Below are 18,569 nucleotides of genomic sequence, written 5' to 3'. Positions count from 1 at the left end.
AGAGACCTGCCCTCTGCCCGTATTTTTTTTCTTTTCTTCGTTCCAAAACGTCCGACGTTGAGCCGAGGAGGATGGGCAAAGTTTTAATGTTGTGTTTATAAATTGTAAGTGACAATTAATTCATTACGTTGTACATTAATTTGAGACATAGTATGCCTTTAACGATTAACTTATTAATCAACTAATCGTTTCAGCTCTGAAAAACATACCTAATAACAGACTTTTTATTTGAACTGGCACAGGGTTCGTAACAAAACTGAACAAACTGAAAATGGATTAAGAAGTTTTAATTCTCCGATTTAATGACTGGAGGACTGTGATCCATTTCCCTCTTCATTTTACCTCTTGGAGCAAAGAGCCTTGGGTTAAGGGCCCCCGGCTGGCTGGGAATGGGGCCATCTAACTGTGTCAAGCCAATAGGCAACATCTCCCTGCAAGAGTCTACTGAAGTCTTTCTCAATGCAGTGAACTGGGGCATGAAAGCCCATCAACAAGCTGCAGTACTGCGGTCTGACCAGAGAGTGGCGTGCATGAGCCGGAGGGGTGTTTAGCTCTGTGTGTTTGCATGTGTGTGTGTTTAAGTGCGTGTCTAGATACTGTCTGGATGAGCAATCCTGTGAGGCGAGGAGTGTGTCTGAGAGGAAAGGGGGAGAAGAGGGGGGGTGTGAGGAAGAGAGAGGATGGAGAGCATCCAAAAATGTGTCTAAATTATATTCATTTTCCATAAAAGGTAGAACTGAGAGGGATCAAGAAAAAAAAGGGAAAAGAAATTGGGCACTCTCACATGCCACAGCTTGAAAAATGCAAGTTAGCACAGTGTCCAGACATGTGAGGGATGCCACAGTTTGAGACACAGTCTGCCAGGCGGCCTTGCTGAAATCTGTGAGAGACGTTTGGAGAAGAGCTAAAACTGACATCGTTAGACGTGTCTAGACAGTTGTTTTAGAGACGAGACAAACTTGTTTATTAATTTTTCAACCTCCTCCCTCTGTCACTCTCTCTTGTCGACTCTCCGATGCTTTCTTTATCTCTCTTTGTTTCTCTGAAATATAAAACAAAAAACTCTCCCACTCTCCTCCTCTCACTCATTCACATCTCTTTCTCTCTCCCCGTCCCTCTGACAACAGTGTTTTGTTTACTTCCTCTGTTGGCAGTGTACTTATTGTATGTGCTGCTCTGTAAATATTTTTCTCCTTCCCTCATCCAACCACCCCCCCATCGTCCTTTCTCTCTCTCTCTCCCTCTCGGATAAAGGGAGCAAACAGACTCCACCCCCTCTCTCACCCCCTCTCCCTCTCTCTCCCTCACTCTGTCACACACACTCACTCTATCTCCTTCTTTCATGCTCTCTCCCTCCCTCTCTCTCTGTCAGTGTCATTCTGTAGTGGAGATGTGGAGTGTCTTTCTGTCTCTCTGTCTGTTTTTTCAGCCCAATTCAGCTGAGGAAGGTAAGAACTAAACTTTAAACTTGATTTTAAACCTGCGATTGCATGTGTGTGTGCGTTTATGTGAGTGTAGCGGGATGGAGACTTTGAACAGTGCTCCCATCATGTGCTCATAATGAGCCCACAAGTGAAGGATGGACACTTGGTATGCTTCTGTAATAGCTCTCTAAGAATGTGGCTCTCTGGGAATGCTGGGTACTTTGACAATGTGTGAAACTGTGGCACCAAAGGCCGCAACACCACGAGAAAGTCTGATTAATTCTTCAATTTTTGGGGCCCCACCTCCAGCTTGGGACCCCCTAAATAATTACCACCTTTTTCCCTCTGCTCACACAGCCCTGTGTGCATTGGTTCTGTGTCTGAGTGCATCTGTGTCTATGCATATGCATGCAGATGCTTGTGTGTGCCACTGTGGCAGCACATCAGATAGGACTTTGTTGGCATGGAGTTGCCAGGTGCGTGCCGGGGCCTATCAAGCTCCTGCAACAAAAGAATATGGAAATGAAGCTGGAGACAAATGAATAATAAGTTGCATAACCCTTTTCTCTTTGCCTATGTATTTGGTGACCCCCCCTTCCTCGGCTCCCGTGTCACTCATGATCTCACTGATGTGACAGCCAGAGACCCCTGCCCCCTCTCCCGTACTGTTGAGCCCCTTGTCTGCACAGTCTCCTCAATGAATGTGCTCTTAACTCTCCAGACTTTGTCTATTTACATGGAAATGTTACATGTCTTTAAAAGTGCTAGAATGAGTGAGCAGGCCATTAATAAAAAGCGAGTCTGTCTGTAAAAGCTGATAGTTAACTCCATCTATGAAGTGTTCTGTCAGATCAGAGTGGGCTGAAGCCTGACATTAATTTAATGACTCAAACTGCTGTTAAATGTGTGTGTGTGCGTGCGTTTGTATTCTTATAGGTGCGTCTGCCTAAACATAGCTCCAGCTCCTACATCCAGTCCCCAACACTTGACAGGGTTTCAGCAGTCAGCACGCAAATTACTTTCAAAGGATTTGGCTGCACGTTGGAAAAAAGCTGCACCTGTTCACGCTCATCTCCCAATGGCTTTAGTTTACTGCGAGGTGTGTGTCAGTAAAAGTCTATAACAGAGGTAACTTATATGTCAGCCTCATGCCACAGCTTCGAACTGCATTTGTAACAGATGGCCTGGACTAAGATGAGACAGAATGATAGAGAGCGAGAGAGGCTGCACACACAGTGTTACTGGCCTACTGACTCTGTTTGTGTAATTGAAATAGAGCTCTTGGTAATACAGTATTAACCCAATAGCATGGACGTCCATATAAATCCACATAAATTGAAAAATAGTTATGTCACGATGGGAGGATTTGGCGTCTACCTCGACTTTGATCGCAGTAAATGCCGTGTCTGTCTGGACTGACTGTTAACTGATATGTTTACTGTCTGTCTTTTCTATTGTTTATTGTCTGTCCACTGCTTTTGAAGTATATCTGTGTATCCACCACTAACAACCCCTATTCTTGTCTGCTTTCACACCACAAACCATAAAGAAATGTCGTTTTAGCCTTTGTTTTTTTTTTGCAGTTAAGACTATAAAAGCTATTTTTCTGCCTCTTTGCATGCAGCAAACTACAGAGCGTGTGAGTGACAGGGTGTTTGATTTATCACTCTCGCTAGCTGCCTGTGTAAGTGTTGGTGCGTTCGCCCACATGCATTGTTGATGTGAGGTACTGATGTGAAGCCACATGGCTGGCTTCTAAATAGTTGGATCTGTGTCGAGGATTGCGTGTTCACATTGAATCTACACAATGCACTGAAGGGAAGTCTGTGGAGGAGGCACACCTGATGCCCCGCCGGCTCTTCTCGTCATGGATGAACGGTGATGCTTACTGGGCTATGCATTTGCAGGAATTAACCTTGTATCATTAGTGGAACTTATGTCATACCCTGAAAAAGTAATCTAACTTGATTTTGCCAAAAGGCAACAGGCTGCAAAATCAGTGACTAAAATGTTTACCAGTACAGAAAGATATTAAAAGGACTTTCTCTGTATAAAAATAAGATCAGTTGAAAAGTTTTGCAGGTGTTGCAGTGGTGTTAAACCACTAAAGACTCCAGCACGGCACTTATGTTGGCTATAATTATATATATTTTGAAACATTTCTCTTTCCCAGTGCTTTGTACTTGTAGCCTATTTTCTCCACTACATTATAGAGGGGAATACTGTACTTTTTTTTTTTTACCTCACACATTTATCTGACAGCTTCTCGTAATTTTCAGGTTAAAACTGTACATTAACGACATACAATGAGTTAATAAAATACGATACATTATTGGAGATTAAAGCAGTGGACGCCAGTGTTGGGCAAAACCTCTAGCCACGCCACTAATGACATAAAGCAGCAAAAGTAATGTTACGTTACTCGTTACTTAACTTTCGTTACTCGGTTCAGCACTGTCAAAGATATCTTTATTTCTATTTGAAAGTTACATTTAAAAGATGGGGCGTGTTTAAAAACATTTAACCCATAAGAACCCATGGTGACATCCGTGTAACAAACACTTTAAATCTTCTGGACTCTCCCATATTCAGCTTTATGCTTCACATTAACTCTTTAAATCCCTAAGCGACACATACTCAACACCCTGGTGTGGTGGTCATGTGACTTTGACAAGAAGTGTGTGAAATGTGGGTGTGACTGGAAACAGAAATGTGAAAAAGTAGCTAATTTCAAACAGCTTATTTTTTGTTATGAGGCCAAGTTTAAACCCATTTAACAATTCTAATTCATTAATAGGGTGTCCTGTACTGCATTTAACTTGTTCTGACCATATTTCCGGAACAAATGAAAGTCTCAATTTTGATATAGCCTATGTTATGGAGATGCAAACAAAAAGGCAAATAGTTATTTGTTTTTATTTATTATTGATGTATTCTTATTTTGTTACTTAATAACAAATCTGACAAAAAATTAGTTGTTAAACAGCACTATTAATGTCACAATTTTGATACATGTTGTGGAGATGCAAAAAAAAAGTCAAATTTGTGTTTCTGTAAGCAGAAAATGTGTCTAGTTTAAAAAAAAAAAAAAAGAAATATCACCCAATGTAACATTTATGTCACATCACAGATCTTTGACATTTAGGAGTAGATTTAAAAACAAAACAAAAAAAACCATCATAAATGTGTTCTATGTGGTCCACTTGGTTTGTGGTATATGTATCCCCCATAATTTTCCTTTAAGAATCACTGGGTCTGGGTTCTTATGGGATAAATAAATAAAAAAATATATTGTGGTTTAACAAGCAGCCCTACGAGGTTAAACTGACCATCCAAACGATGGTTTAGTCCCGGTGACAGCACGCACAGCTCCCGGGAAGTTCCGACCTAAGCTTGGCGGTTACGCCCTCCAACTAGAAACTAGGCGACTAATGTAAAATGCCATACCGTTGGCTAACGTTAGTATGCCGGCTAAGAACACATAACATGTGAAAAAGACAACTTTGGAGTTACCTGGAGGCTTGTAACTGGAGAGTCGCCGGTTCGAATCCCAGTACTGACAGGTCATGGACTGACGTTCCCTTGAGCAAGGCACTTAACCCCCCTGCACAGCTCCCCGGGCGCAGTAATGTGTAAAAAACGATGGTTGAATTTCCTCATTGTGGGAAGCTAGCATGTTCCGGACCAGTCTATCAACTGAAGGCACCCGTCTAACTCCCGGTAAGACAGCAAACAAGCAGACGAAAAGTCAAAGTAACTAAGTGTTTCTAACTGTAATGTAACTGCTAAACTACAAATTCTGCGTCCACAATTTATCTTGAACACTTTAACTCTTATCTTTTTACTTACCTTAAACGTATTATTACTGGGAATAGTTTTCACTTTACAGTAACCGTTACAGTCCAACACTGGAATTAACTTGGGGCTTCTTGTCATGTTTCAGATATTCACGAGTTGTGCGTTGTTCCACAACTAATTTAATTTAAATATTTGTTTTATATTTAAAGTTGTTAAAATAACCGAATACATCACAAAACAAAACAAAGACCAGATAGAAGTTTAAAAGAATGAATACAAATGTGAGTAGCAGTTAAGAGTTAGCCCAACTGATTCAGGTCAATACTGACACCTATGTTTGGAAGTTTTTAAAAAAACTGATAAGATGACTCATATTTTTTATTGATAACACTTAACATAAACAAACAATCTTGATATTTTTTATTACATTAGCTGTACTGTTAGGAGTTTTTAATTGGTTATGAAACTCTGTCTCAATTTATGGGTTATCTATAAGCAACTAGACCTTAAGCAAGAAAATTGACTGTTTCTATGTAGTTACTTTAAATGCCTCTCACAGTGCCACCGGGTCGGATTCCAATAAAATCATGCAGCATCACCAAAACCTCCTTCAGCCCAGACTCCAACAGGGCCTTGGCAGCTGCCATACTGCCGTGGACTGACTCAGATCCGGTGTAGCAGCCAACTTTAACCCCAGGTACAGTCTGGGGAGGGGGGATATTTTTGGCTGTCACACCAGTTTTGCTGCTGTCTTCAACCTGCAGCAGGAGCTCTTGTGTGAGGCTTTGGGTTTCCAGCCGAAGGTGGCCCCAGCCAGCTTCCTGGTAGCCAACACTGACACCACGCTACTAGAGGCCCACACCGTTTTGCGTGGCTGACTGGAGGAAAGTAATGCACTGGAGAACCAGAACTAGGACTTATCGGGGCAGACTGTCAGACCCTGCTCTAGTAAAATGAGAGGTTTTCTAATGGCAGTGTGGTGCACATGGAAACACTCGCTGTTGTCCACAGAGGCAGGCAAACTCAGCAGAAAATAAAAGGTCCTTATAGTTTCCCTAACCCTAAGTCATATAATAGTATTGTGAAAAAGATACATGTATCTTTTTCACAATACTATTATAAGGGTATGTATACTGGTGTGTATACCTAGTATGTATACTAGGCTGGTCAGTGCTCTCTGGTGGACACACTATGTAATGGAGAAACTTAATTGCCTCAAACCTGGTTTGGCATTTTGTCAATTTCTTTTAACTTATTGACCGAAATATATACTGATACCAATAAATCATATACCGGCTAAAAATATTGTCCAGGCCAGGTTATCGTTCTGGCTAAAATTAAGGATCTATTAAAGTTGTATGTATAATATTACATCACATATTACATCACAAACAGGGGCCATTTTTAGTGATTACACCACTTAGGACTGAGTATTTTTACATTAAAGTACTGGCACTTAAATTAACAGATGTGAGTACTTCTTCCACCAATGCTTATGGTACAAAAGTATAGAACCCAGACTCTATAAACTTTCAGCCTTGTTGACATTCTCACTTTAAGGTCATCGGGGCCATCTTTCCTGCCGTCACTTGTTTCTGGCTTTAACTGGGTATCAATTAGGCAGATTACTATCCTTGATCCCGCGTGTAGTAAGCCGCCTTTTCAGGACATGATGAATTAGAGAAAGTGTGATAAGAAAATAAATGGCATGCTTGTCACAGTGGGAGTGCAGCAGGACGGATGCCACTAACAGCCCTGAAAAGCTTCCTGTTCTCGTCCCTCCTGCCTGTATGAGCACCAAGCTGCAGAAAGAGAGAAATCACATGGTGCTGTGAAGTGGAGGAAGCAGCGTCCCCATCATTGACACTGCAACACTACACTGTGACCAGACGTTATTTTTAGCAGTGGTTTTGCGTGTAATTTTAAAAAGCAACATCATTTTCTGCATCTGTTAAGAGCTCTATAATTCCTTATATGAATCACATATCTGCCATTTATGATATGAGAGGTTGAAGCCGTCAGGTGGCTGTGAGCCAAGACTGTCTGTCATGGCAGATAATGTCACAGATAATACGCCTTAGCAGACAGGCAATGAGTTAGAGCCAAAATGTAATTGAAAGATGAACGTCTGGTACGGACTGCTATGACAGAGGAATGTAGTTTGGCGTTTTGAATTTCACATTAAAACTGCACTTGGTCGTTTGTGTGTTGGCATTGACTAAACAGCGTGACAGCAAAGTTTGATCGGTGAAGGCTTCACTATTCAAAAATTACACAATGAGATTACAGTAAACTGATCCCTTCTCAGATTTACATTCCTTCTTCTTAGTGGCTGTTGAGGGTGGAGATGGTGATGAAAATATGTTTGAAGCAGGTTCTGTCTCTGATAAGGAAGTCTAGATTTCTTTTGTGGGAGAACTCAGTGCTGTTTGTATTCAGCTTGTATTTTGCTTGGTTGCTAGGTTTTAATTCGACATTTCCACTACGCAAACATTAGTGAACATTTAAGTAGAGGGGGAGAGACAGACTTCACTGCCTCGTACCACCATTGGGCAGTATTTTTCCACAGTCTTTATTGGATGTTGTTAAACTCAGCTTCTTTCTTGACAAATCCAAACATTCCTGAGCCTAAAACAGAAAAACAAAATGTGTGTGAACTGTTTTGAAAACAAGTGTCCTCTGTTCAAAGAAGAAAGCTAGGAATATTTAAACTGATAAAAGAGTGGCTTGATAATATATTTGTTAATAGGCTGTTCTAATAGAGAGTTAGATGACAAGATTGATGGTAAATATGAAACCACAACTTTGCTAAGCATAAAGAAGGAAACAGCTAGACTGGCTCTATAGCAAAAAACACCTTCCAGCACCTTTTAAACATGTCATATATAATTTGTTTGATAAAGAAATACTCAATTTAGCTGTTTTTATGGATTAAATACACAATGTAGCACTTCATTTATGAAATTTAGAGGTGCTGGTAAGCAGATTTTGTTACTTACTGACAGAGCTAGGCTAGCTGTTTCCTGTCTTTATGCTGAGCTAAGCTGACAGCTATGAGCGGTGGCTTCCTATTTAACCAACAGAATTTAAAGTGGCATTAATCTTTTCATCTGAAGACATAAGTTTACTTTTCAAAACTGCTTCTCAGACGATGGATACACCCTTGTACGATGGGTTGACCTTCTCCCTCAGGTTCCCTTTTAAATTTGTAATGATGCAACCATTGCTTTCACTTTTTGTGTGCACAACCGGGTGTAACACTATCAAGGAGAGACTGTTATATGTGTTGACCCCATATTTAAACCATGTCGCGTCTCCCCACTCTCTATGATGACCAACTTTTCACTTTGCCTTTCGAGGGCAGCCGTTCGGAACAACGGGGTCAGACAACACGTCATATGCACTAGTTCTTTCTAGTTTAACCTGACCCTAACTTATGCAAACGTGTGAATAAGTGTCTTTCCAAAATGTTTAGCTATGCTTTTAAGATGTAGTTCCTCAGAACCATCTTCCGGATGATAACCAGACTTTTTTTTGCAGACGTCATGTAATCAAGAAAGAATTGTGTGAAATGTCTTCCTACCTGTGCCTGTTGCTGCCTGTTTAGAGATTATTGGAGACGTTGCTCTGTCATCTAACCTGGCTTTAAGTGCTGTTTGCTGCAGCTGCACTTTCATTCAGTTTAACCGCCAGAGAGTTTTTGATAACTCCCTTTGACATGTGCATGCTTATTTCTGGAATCGCGTTAATCCCCCTCTTTCCTCGCTCCTCGCTCCTCCACCCTCCTGCTCCCGCTCTGTCTTGGCGTATCACTCTCTCGTTGTGGTTGTTTGTAATGACGGTTTGGTGTAGGCCTTGTCCTTGACTGACTGTCTGTGGGTGGGAGCATCTGGAGTGTATAAAGAATGGGTGGAGATGGGTGGATGAGTGGACAAAAGACAAAACACGACCTGACCACTGCTGAGATCGTTTGCAGGCACTGTGGGAATGTTTGGGTGAAAATGTGTCTACATGTCTACATCTGTACTCTTTCCAGGTGCATTTACCTTAGTGTTGAAGCATATTACACACTCACACCACTCTAGCCTGCGTTAATATTAACACAGAAATTCTTTGCTGGGTGTCAGGGGGCTGTTTTACCTGGAAAGTGTGTGGTAAAGTAGCATACATGCACCGTCAAAGAGGCGTGACATGAACAACAGCACTACACTTAGCGCTGGAGAGTGTCGGTGCATGCATGGCCACACAGAGAGGCAAAGTGTTAGGCAAAGAGAAATGCATGGGGAGAGGGTCACTCAGCTGAAGTGAACACTTCAGCGGCAGAGGGGACAGTCATGAACTAACGCAGGTCAATTCTGCACAATGGAGAAAAAGCATTTGCACCCACGCCACAAACAGAAAGAGAGGGGGAAAGCATGAAAGAAGCACATTCATATGCACAAACGCAATCCTATCATCCTCTTCTCATTCCTGTCTCATAATCCTGCCTTTTTTCATTCTATTGTCTCCTATTTCTCTCTCTTCGAGTATCAAAGCAGTTCCCAAACAAACAGCCGATCTGGCATCAATAATGGAGCAGAGACTTTTCTCCTTATTTAACGTACAGAGATAGATGCCCTACCCTGCTGTCACTTTTTTGATGAATAATACACACATGCAGAAAGGGCGGAGATGAAAGGGACAGGGGACAAGATGGAGGTAGAAAAGCAGGAAAGGTATGGAGTAGAGTGAGTAAAAGACCAGAATGGAGCAGGAAGACGTGAGAGACGGCGTGCATTAACACAGCACTCAAGTCCAGATTGCAGACTCAGCACTTCTCCAAACTGTCAGGGACAAACTTTGAGTGTCTCAGCCCCTCAGATGGACCAATAACAGAGATGCTGTAGCGCAGTTGTTGTCCGAGAGTTAAATAAAGGGGCTTTTACTGCCAAGTGGACCTGCCAGCAAATGTCCCTCTCTTTTGTTCAACTCTGTCCCTCACACACACACACAAGATCCGGTCATGATGCCTCAGCTCAAGCTAATCCTTGAAAGGTGTGTGTAACACGGCACTCAACGCGTATCTTAGGATGTCGAGGTGAATTATTCAACATGCTAATGTCACGCAATGAGACATGCATGAAGCTCTTTGAACACTCTTCCATGTAATCCTCATGTACAGGTTCGCTGCAGAAAGAGCGGAGGCAACGTGAGGACCTGGGGTCCCCAAGGCCTCACGACAAGAAGTTAAATAGTAGAGGCATAAATATTAATGTCAAAATAGTTTGCTGTATATTATTTATGCATGACTCTGCCCCGAAGCAGAGGGTTAATTGAATTTGGGACGACATGTTTGCTGCATTTGTGTGTGTGTTCTTATCTGATATAAATAGGATGGTGCTTAATGAGGTCAGAATGTATGATATGTGAGTGCATGCGTTTCATGCATGACATGTTTGTACATATAAAGACAATTATATATTTCGACAAATGAAGGATGATTCATGACAAGAGACAGATAGCTTACAAAGCGAATCAATAGGCTGTTTCCATGTGATCACATAAACTGATGTTATTATTTCCTCCTATTCTATGTATTTATGTTAATGAGGGCAGGTTGAATAACAGATACACCTCTTTATATAATGCACTACAGTCCACCACAAACTACATCCTCCATAATGACCATAAAGTTGAATCATCACCTGTCTAATGCTCTCTCGTGTGTAATAGAGTAAGCTCCTTGGCATTTCCATTAGCTCCACCCCCAGACTGCTCGGTCTCATTCGAATGAACAGAGGAAGGAAAAAAAGTCTGATTTAAATAAAGGCTATTTTTGTGTTTTTGAAACTTTTCCCTTGCAATGAGTCGGCTCTTTCCAATGTGAGTCTATGGGGAAAAGTGTTTTTGGGCCCAATGCCATCATGTGATGGACCCAGAAGTTGTAATTTCACTGTTTGGCCAGTCAAATTGCCTTCAAAGCATGGTGCTCTGCCTGGGGGCTCGGGGAGCAACCAGTCAATAAATACTGCATGTCTCAGGTTTTAGCTACCGCTAACCAGAAGCAATGAGTCAACAAGCAAAATTGCAAAGAAGATTAAAGCTGGTCATGAACCGCTTTCCGGCTGCACAGTCCCACTCTGAGCTGGTGTACCACCAGAACTTTGTTTTTTAAAAAAAGGAAAATATCAGCGAAATGGAAATCTCCATTCTTTTGAAAGGCTTTAAATATCCTGGCTTGTTGGATTTAGCCTTCTCCCTGTTGCTGATTTTATCCTGATCGGCTCTGCGATTCCAGTCGCCAAGCTGTCCAGACATACGCTGCACTAAAAACTATTTATTCTGATGCCTGTGGCTGCATATAATCCTGAGCTGTCACAGTTCATTTGTATTCTTTTCTTGATACAATTCATATCACTCAAAATCCTGGAGGACATCCATGGAAAATGTGTGAATTTAGAAAGATTGACATAAAGACAAGCTAGTGGGTGAAAACAGATAGACAGACTGGAGGGGAGGGGGGCTTGTAAACGGAGAAAAAAAGAGGAGCGAAGTGAAGGATTGGAGGACAGATTTGCAGGGTCTCCATCTGTGAGTATAATCCTTAAAAAAAAATCTGTTTACAGCACAGTCAGAGAACAGAGAGGTAGGGGAGAATTTATGTCATAAGCCACAAATGATATCAGTTTCTTGTTTGATTTTTCAAGAAGACAAAGGGATTCAGCGTGTGTGCACAAGCCTGTACACCTGAGAAATAAAAATTTAGCTATCTCAGTGAGTCACTGGTGTGTTTTGGTGAGAGAGGCCTTTTCAAAGCCCATCCCATGTGTGATGATTATTTAGATAATATATTTCTGTCGCTCTTTGTCTGCTTGTCAGAGGGAGAAAAAGCGAACCTCCTTTCTCTCTGGTGAACGATTGTGTGACGTGAAATGGAAACGAAAGCATAAAAATTGTATGACAACAATGAGAAGAATTATTTATCTGTAAACAGAGGCGGATGGCTGCTGCCTCCCACAATGCTGCTTGTGTGTCAGAAGCCCTTTAGGTGATTAGTGCTGTGCTAGATGAAATCAGGCGCTGTGTGTTTTTCTCCATTAACTCAGTCTCTGCGAGCATTCAAACCTGAAGTCTGATGTTTTTGCCACCTCTGTGTGCACGAGAAACTTTGGCCTGCGTTCAATCGGCGGCTCCTCAACAGAACCGAGCGCAGACTGTGCCAGACTGAAGAAACGGCAGCCACCACAGTTTTGGAATACTAATGGAAAATTCAAGGGTTTTGTGTGGGAAGCTGCCGTGTGTCAGCATGCAGCACTCAGCAGTAAAGTCACATTGTGTGTGTGATTTCCTTGCCAGCTTGCTTTTTAAAGCACTTAAACCTAAAAGCAAATTATGGGGAAATACACTCCAACATAAAAGTCTATTCTCATGCTTTCAGTAGATCTCTGCAAATGAGAAAATGTCTGTTAAAACCTGAAACAAAAGGGAAACCAACACTGAACATATCGCCCACCACAAAACGATGAGGGTTTCCTTCGGGCTACACTACAAAAAGCATCAGCACGCAAAGTTTCAACAAAAAGTGACAGTAACTGTTATGGCCTTTTAAAGTTGGAAAATTTGACCTTTAATCACGGTGCCCCATCAGGTCAATCAGTTTAATTTTTTAAACACCAGAACATTGTGCCAAAATGCATCATCACTCAGAATCAGTTATTAGGTTTGACAGATGCACACAGCTGGAGCACTCCCCGATTTTATAGCATGGGGGATAAAATCAACCGAGGCATGTTCCTCCACCAGTAGACCGGCTGCCAACTACTTGTGGTATTTAACAAAAGAATAAAAGACTGTTTGATTGTAAAAGCTCCCCCAGACAAGAATACCTCACAAAGTTTATCTCAACTTCAGCATTACTGGAGCAGATCCAAGTTTAAGCCCTTGATGGCAACACACAGTCTGTGATTCAAGCCTTGAGAGAATATCTTATTAATTAGAAATTCAGTTTCACAGTCAGTTCGGTTTTATCACTCACTCTGTTCAAGTTTAAACATTTCTCAGTTAAGTTCTCTTGAGCAGCAATCAATAGAATCGTGTTTGTCTGTTTTCTAACATCTTGTCTTTGTCTGTGCTTCCTCACCTGCCAGTGATGCTGCTGGACACAACAGAGTCTACCTCAGAGCTGGGCTGGACCACCTATCCAGACACGGGGGTAAGCAGGGAACTCACTCTCTCAATGTGCTTTCCAGCTGTTGGCACATTAAAGCAGTCATGTTGGGGGGGCAAATGTGTTGCACACATGTTACACATGGGTATGTTTTAGGTGTAAGGTTATAATCACATTGTTTGTTGGACTTTGTGGTTTGACTCTAACGAGGGATTTTGCACAAAGAATATTCAAAAAATGGCCCTGTTTGGTAACTGATGTTAAGGTAAATATTCAACATACTTAACATAATATTCTTGATTAATCAATTTATTGTCTTATATAATAGGAAGAAATGCTCATAACCATTTCCGGGAGCTCAAGGTGACTGATTCAAAATCTGAAGTTCCCCTTAAATGCCACTTGAGGCTGACTCCAAGAACTTAATTGACCTATGGCTAAGCCCCGCCCCCTCCACTCACTCCGACAAACAGTCAACACTGGGTGACAGGCGCTATGGCAGCTGTCACAGTGGGAGACATTTCACAGGAGGCAATTGATTATTTTTGATTTTGATCAGAAAGATTATATATCATCTCGAAGTCACCAAAAGGGCCTTAGCTATGCATTGGAGGGTTATATTAATAATTTTATTGTTGAGAAGGTCGATGAAAAGCTTCAACTCCAGGCAAAAATTTACTAGCCTAACGTTAGAAAGGATTAGACTAACATTAGCTAACTTTAGCCTAATGTTAGAAAGGGTTAGGCTAACGTTTTAAACTTAAAATGTCAAGAAAAAACATTAAAAAATGAATGAAAACTGACTAACTCTAATGCATTTCAATGGACGTGGAAGCAGAGAATGTCCAAGTGTATTGGGTTAGCTATGCGCATTGTGATTGGCTCATCACGTTTAGGGGCGTGGTTTAGCCATAGGTCAATTCCTTTTGACCCCCATGTTAAAATGTCCAACTTTACAGCAGAAATGCTGACAGGGACTGGAGCCACCACAATGACCTTCACTTTTGCTCTTGAGACACCTATGGGGGAGGTCACAGAGACAACTTCCTTTTTTTTTATACAGTTGATGGTCCGACCAACAGTCCAAAAAACAAATATATAAGAAGATATAAGAAGTTGAAACCATCATGTTTGACATCTTATCTTGAAAATGACTAAATCCTACCTATTACATTATAGTTACAATGTAAGGATGTTGGTTTTGGAAAATAAAAATAATTTTCTTATCTACCTCCACAGACAGTTTTATCAAACCAATCTAAGGTGGGCTGCCAAAAAACACAAACACATTTACCGTGCCTAGAGATCTCTATACTCTGCTCTGTATGTTGATTCAGCTCAGACGTGTCCAAGCTCTTAAAGTCTGTTTCAAATAGAGACAGTAGAGATATTTAAACATCAAAATAAAACATTTTGATGCAATTATACAAATAAACCACATTATTTGACTCTCATTCTCATAAAGGCTGAAAATTACTTTCATAATAGATTCATCTGCCAACTATTTGCTAGATTCATGTATTTTTTTCTTCTACAAAAATGCCAGAAAATTGTGAAAAATGTCCATCACAGTTTCTGAAACTCCAAGGTGAAGTTGCTGAACAACTTGTTTTGTTGGTCTCAAAACCCTGAGGTTATTCAGTTTAAAATGATATAAAACAGAAAAGCAGGAGGTCAGGATTATTATCTTGCAGGATGCCTGGCATCTGACATTGATTGGTGGAGCTTTTGTCAAACACAGTCTGAGAATAAGCAAAGTCTCACCTTGTCTTCAAGACATCCTTGAAGGCTAAAATGCTTTTTTCCATTGGTCTCTACTGTGTGTTTTCATCTGTGATGATGAGATTGCAGTGATTGAACCATAGATCATCCAATCTTGAGCTGCTTTTTATTTAAGGTTGTCGCATCGCCTTGAGCTCTGTAAATATGTGCCTCTGTGTGTGTGTGTGTGTGTGTGAGGAGGGGGGCGCGGGTTACATGTGTGAGTGCATGTGTGCTTGCGTGACTGTGCGAGGGTCAACTCCCGGGTCAGTTAAATCCATTCATCTGTGAGTGATTGTGGCTCAGTTCTAATATGGCTCATAATTACACACACACATCGTCTTCATTGTCATCATCTTTGAGATATTCAGTCAACCTTCATGTGAGAAATTTGAGGACAGCACTTGTTACTGTGGAGAACATTCCTCTGCCAATTACTGGAGCAGCACAGAACAATATTATCCTTAGCCGCAGTCCATACATGGACGATATGTGAAAAACATCTGATGTAGAAATTTAGAGTATTATACAGTGCATGAAATGAAAACAAGCCATAACTAGCTTAACGCTACATTTATACACACTAGATCTGGCAACGAGTGAACAGCCACCACCAGAATTTCACATGTTGGCAGCTGAGAAAGTAGCAAATGAAAATACAGTAGTCTCAAACCAACATCTGGTGAACACACACCCTTTTATCTCACTTTACATTAAAGTTTAGCTTTACATGCTGTCATTATCACCCCAGTCTGGCCTCCATAATTCTACATGATGCTTGATTAATTAGGACCCCGTGTGTGTTAGGAATTTGTGAACCATGATGGCAGCTGCTAATAGGAGGCCATTCATGTGTGGGTGGGTGTGTGTGTGTGTGTGTGGGAGGGGGTTAGTGTGTGTGTGCGTGCATGAGTAAGTCAAGCATTTGCATGAGGGCTTTTTTTTTTCTCTTTATGGTCCCTGGATGAGAAGTGCTTCTGAGATGGAGATATGGTTATTTGACCCGGGGCACCAAGCTAAGAAAAGTAGAAAGACAGACGAGAGAGGGGGAGAGAACGAGGAAGGTTGTGTGTGTACGTGTATGTGTGTGTGTGCGTTCTTTTTTTAACCCTTTCCTTACTTTTCTCTTCCTATTCCATCTTTTCTTTCGCTTGAGGCTCTGTGGATATTCCTTTCTGTTCTCTCCTCCTGCTTCTTCTTGACGTCTTTCCATTCTTTTAATGTACCGACAGGCAGCCCCTCTGCTTCTTTGTCTCTGCCTCTCTCTCCCTTCTTTTAATCTTTCCTCTCTTTGCCCTTCACAGTCCCAGAGCCACTGGGTCTCTGCTTCATAGTCTTCCTTTTATCCCCCAACTCAATCTCCACTCTGCCCCTTATTTCCCCTCAGTGTCAAACCAGCAGACTCTCGACTTCTTACTGTAGACTTTTTTTCCCCTCGCTGTGTTTTCACACACTACTCCTCCATTGTGTGTTTGCTCTGTGTGTGCACATGCATATGTCTTGGGGTATCTGTGTGTGCCTTTCTCAGCTCCTACGTGTTCGTGTGTGTGTCTGAGGCCTTGCCCCTCCCAGTGCTCTGTCACTGGAGAGATTGCGTGGCTCTCTGGCAATTCGGTTCAAATTAAATCACAAAGATGAGTCGTCCCTATTTTTTTCCTTTCTTTCCAACGCTTCATCCACCCCCTCCTCCCCAATCTGCCCCGTTTTTTTTTTTTCATTCTTTCTAGATAAGGGAGGGAAAAAATGAGACAAGGAGAAATAAGGAGGGGAGAGGAGAAGAGGGGAGAGGTGGGGGGGTTGGGGTCAGAAAACAAATGAAAGCTGTGTTTTTTCACAAAGCTACAGAAGCAAACTGCACGCAATGCCACACACGGGTACCAGTGGCCGCCTGCTCTACCTGAAAGTCCCCGCCTTTTGCCACATGGCCAGGCTTTTGCTGCAGCCACCTGACCTCAAACACATACACTCTCCTCTTGCTACTCTCCACTTTTCTCTCACCCCCCTGCTCCCCATCTGATTCCCTTCATCCCACCATGTGCTCTCTGTTGTCCCCTCCATCCGATTCCCCTCATCCCCATGTCTGACAGAGAGTGAATCACGGCCCGGGAGAGAGAAAACTGTCCTTTCACTCCATTAGACTGACAGCGCCTCAGACTCTTTCGATCTGCTCACTGATCTTATCATTATTCCAATTGGACCAAATATGAATGCACTCCCTCATGTGTGATTCTACAAAGGTTTTTGTTCATACTGGCTGTCAGAACCACACAGAGAAAGAGACATGGGCATGCAGAGATACACAAATACAGAATCACACACTTACACACCCTGATAGGGTGTCAGGACCTTTTGTCCTCTTGCCATTGTTGCACAGAGAATAATGATGATGAGGCCTAATGCATAATTCCTCTGTGTTACAACAGAAAAGGGCCTGCTTGTCACTTAGGGCTACACAGGCTTAAAGCAGAGCCTTTTCATCCTCAGAGGCACCGTACTGTATAATTGGTGAAACTAAACCCCTCGCCTACATTTACATTTTGACTCATCTGACAGAGTCTCATTCAAAGCCGTGTCTCTGCGCTGCTTGTTTTTCTCCCTATGAAGCTACAAAACTCAAGCATTCAGATTCCCTTAAATACGACAAAATCTGCTCGTTTTATTACACAACAGCTGCCACAAGTCAGACACACAAGTGTTCGCCACCTGTCACATGGGAACAGTGATACATGCTAATGCCAAACGAGTGCAAGACAAAAACTAACCACATGACACATTATGAAACTGAATTATTGTTATTATAATACATTATTATACTGCTGTAACCATGTGCCATTTCTCTTTTCCTTCTAAACCTACTTTTTCACATACTATTTTTTCTTCTCGAACCATGCAAACAGGTTTGGTTTTTTTATGTGCTGAGAGTTTGAAATATGTGTCTCTGATATGTCTGCCTCCATCCTATTGTAATGGACGTGAATTTTGTTTGTGGTGTTCAAAGCTTGAAAAATACATTTAAGAAACTCAATATTGAAATTTCTTTTCAGATGTGTTATTGTTGCCACAGAAAGTATGGTGAACACCCATTATTTGTAGTGAAGAATAGTCCCTTTGAAAACCACCAACATTTTATTCTGTGTATTATCCGATCAGTAATCAGGACACATTTCCTGAAAAGACACACACAATTTCAGCTTTGAAGATGGCAAAGTCCATCTGTTTGTCAGTCAGTCCAACACTTTCAACAACTGTTGGATGGATTGCCATACATTTTCATACAGGCATTTAATTATAAAGGCATTCATGGTCCCCAGAAGATGAAACACTTTGGCGATCCCCAGACTTTTCCTCGTAGGCTTTTACTTGAGACAAGGAGAAATAAGGAAGGAAGGGGAGAGGAGAAGGGGGAGGGGAGAGGTGGAAGATTTTCTAGTCATAAAACA

General features: G+C 41.7%; 1 protein-coding gene across 1 annotated transcript in view; it reads left to right on the top strand.

Moving 5' to 3' along the window:
* Positions 1-1,331: 1,331 nt before the first annotated feature.
* Positions 1,332-18,569, top strand: part of ephb6 (eph receptor B6) — a 43,035-nt gene continuing 25,797 nt past the window's right edge. The window contains exons 1-2 of the mRNA XM_059339525.1: positions 1,332-1,448; positions 13,349-13,413. Of these exons, the coding sequence (XP_059195508.1) occupies positions 1,343-1,448; positions 13,349-13,413 (171 nt within the window). The 5' untranslated portion in view covers positions 1,332-1,342. The remainder of the gene's footprint in view (positions 1,449-13,348; positions 13,414-18,569) is intronic.

Source organism: Centropristis striata, chromosome 8, assembly GCF_030273125.1.
Source record: "Centropristis striata isolate RG_2023a ecotype Rhode Island chromosome 8, C.striata_1.0, whole genome shotgun sequence".
NCBI lineage: Eukaryota > Metazoa > Chordata > Actinopteri > Perciformes > Serranidae > Centropristis > Centropristis striata.
This window is presented reverse-complemented; position numbering and strand designations above follow the sequence as displayed.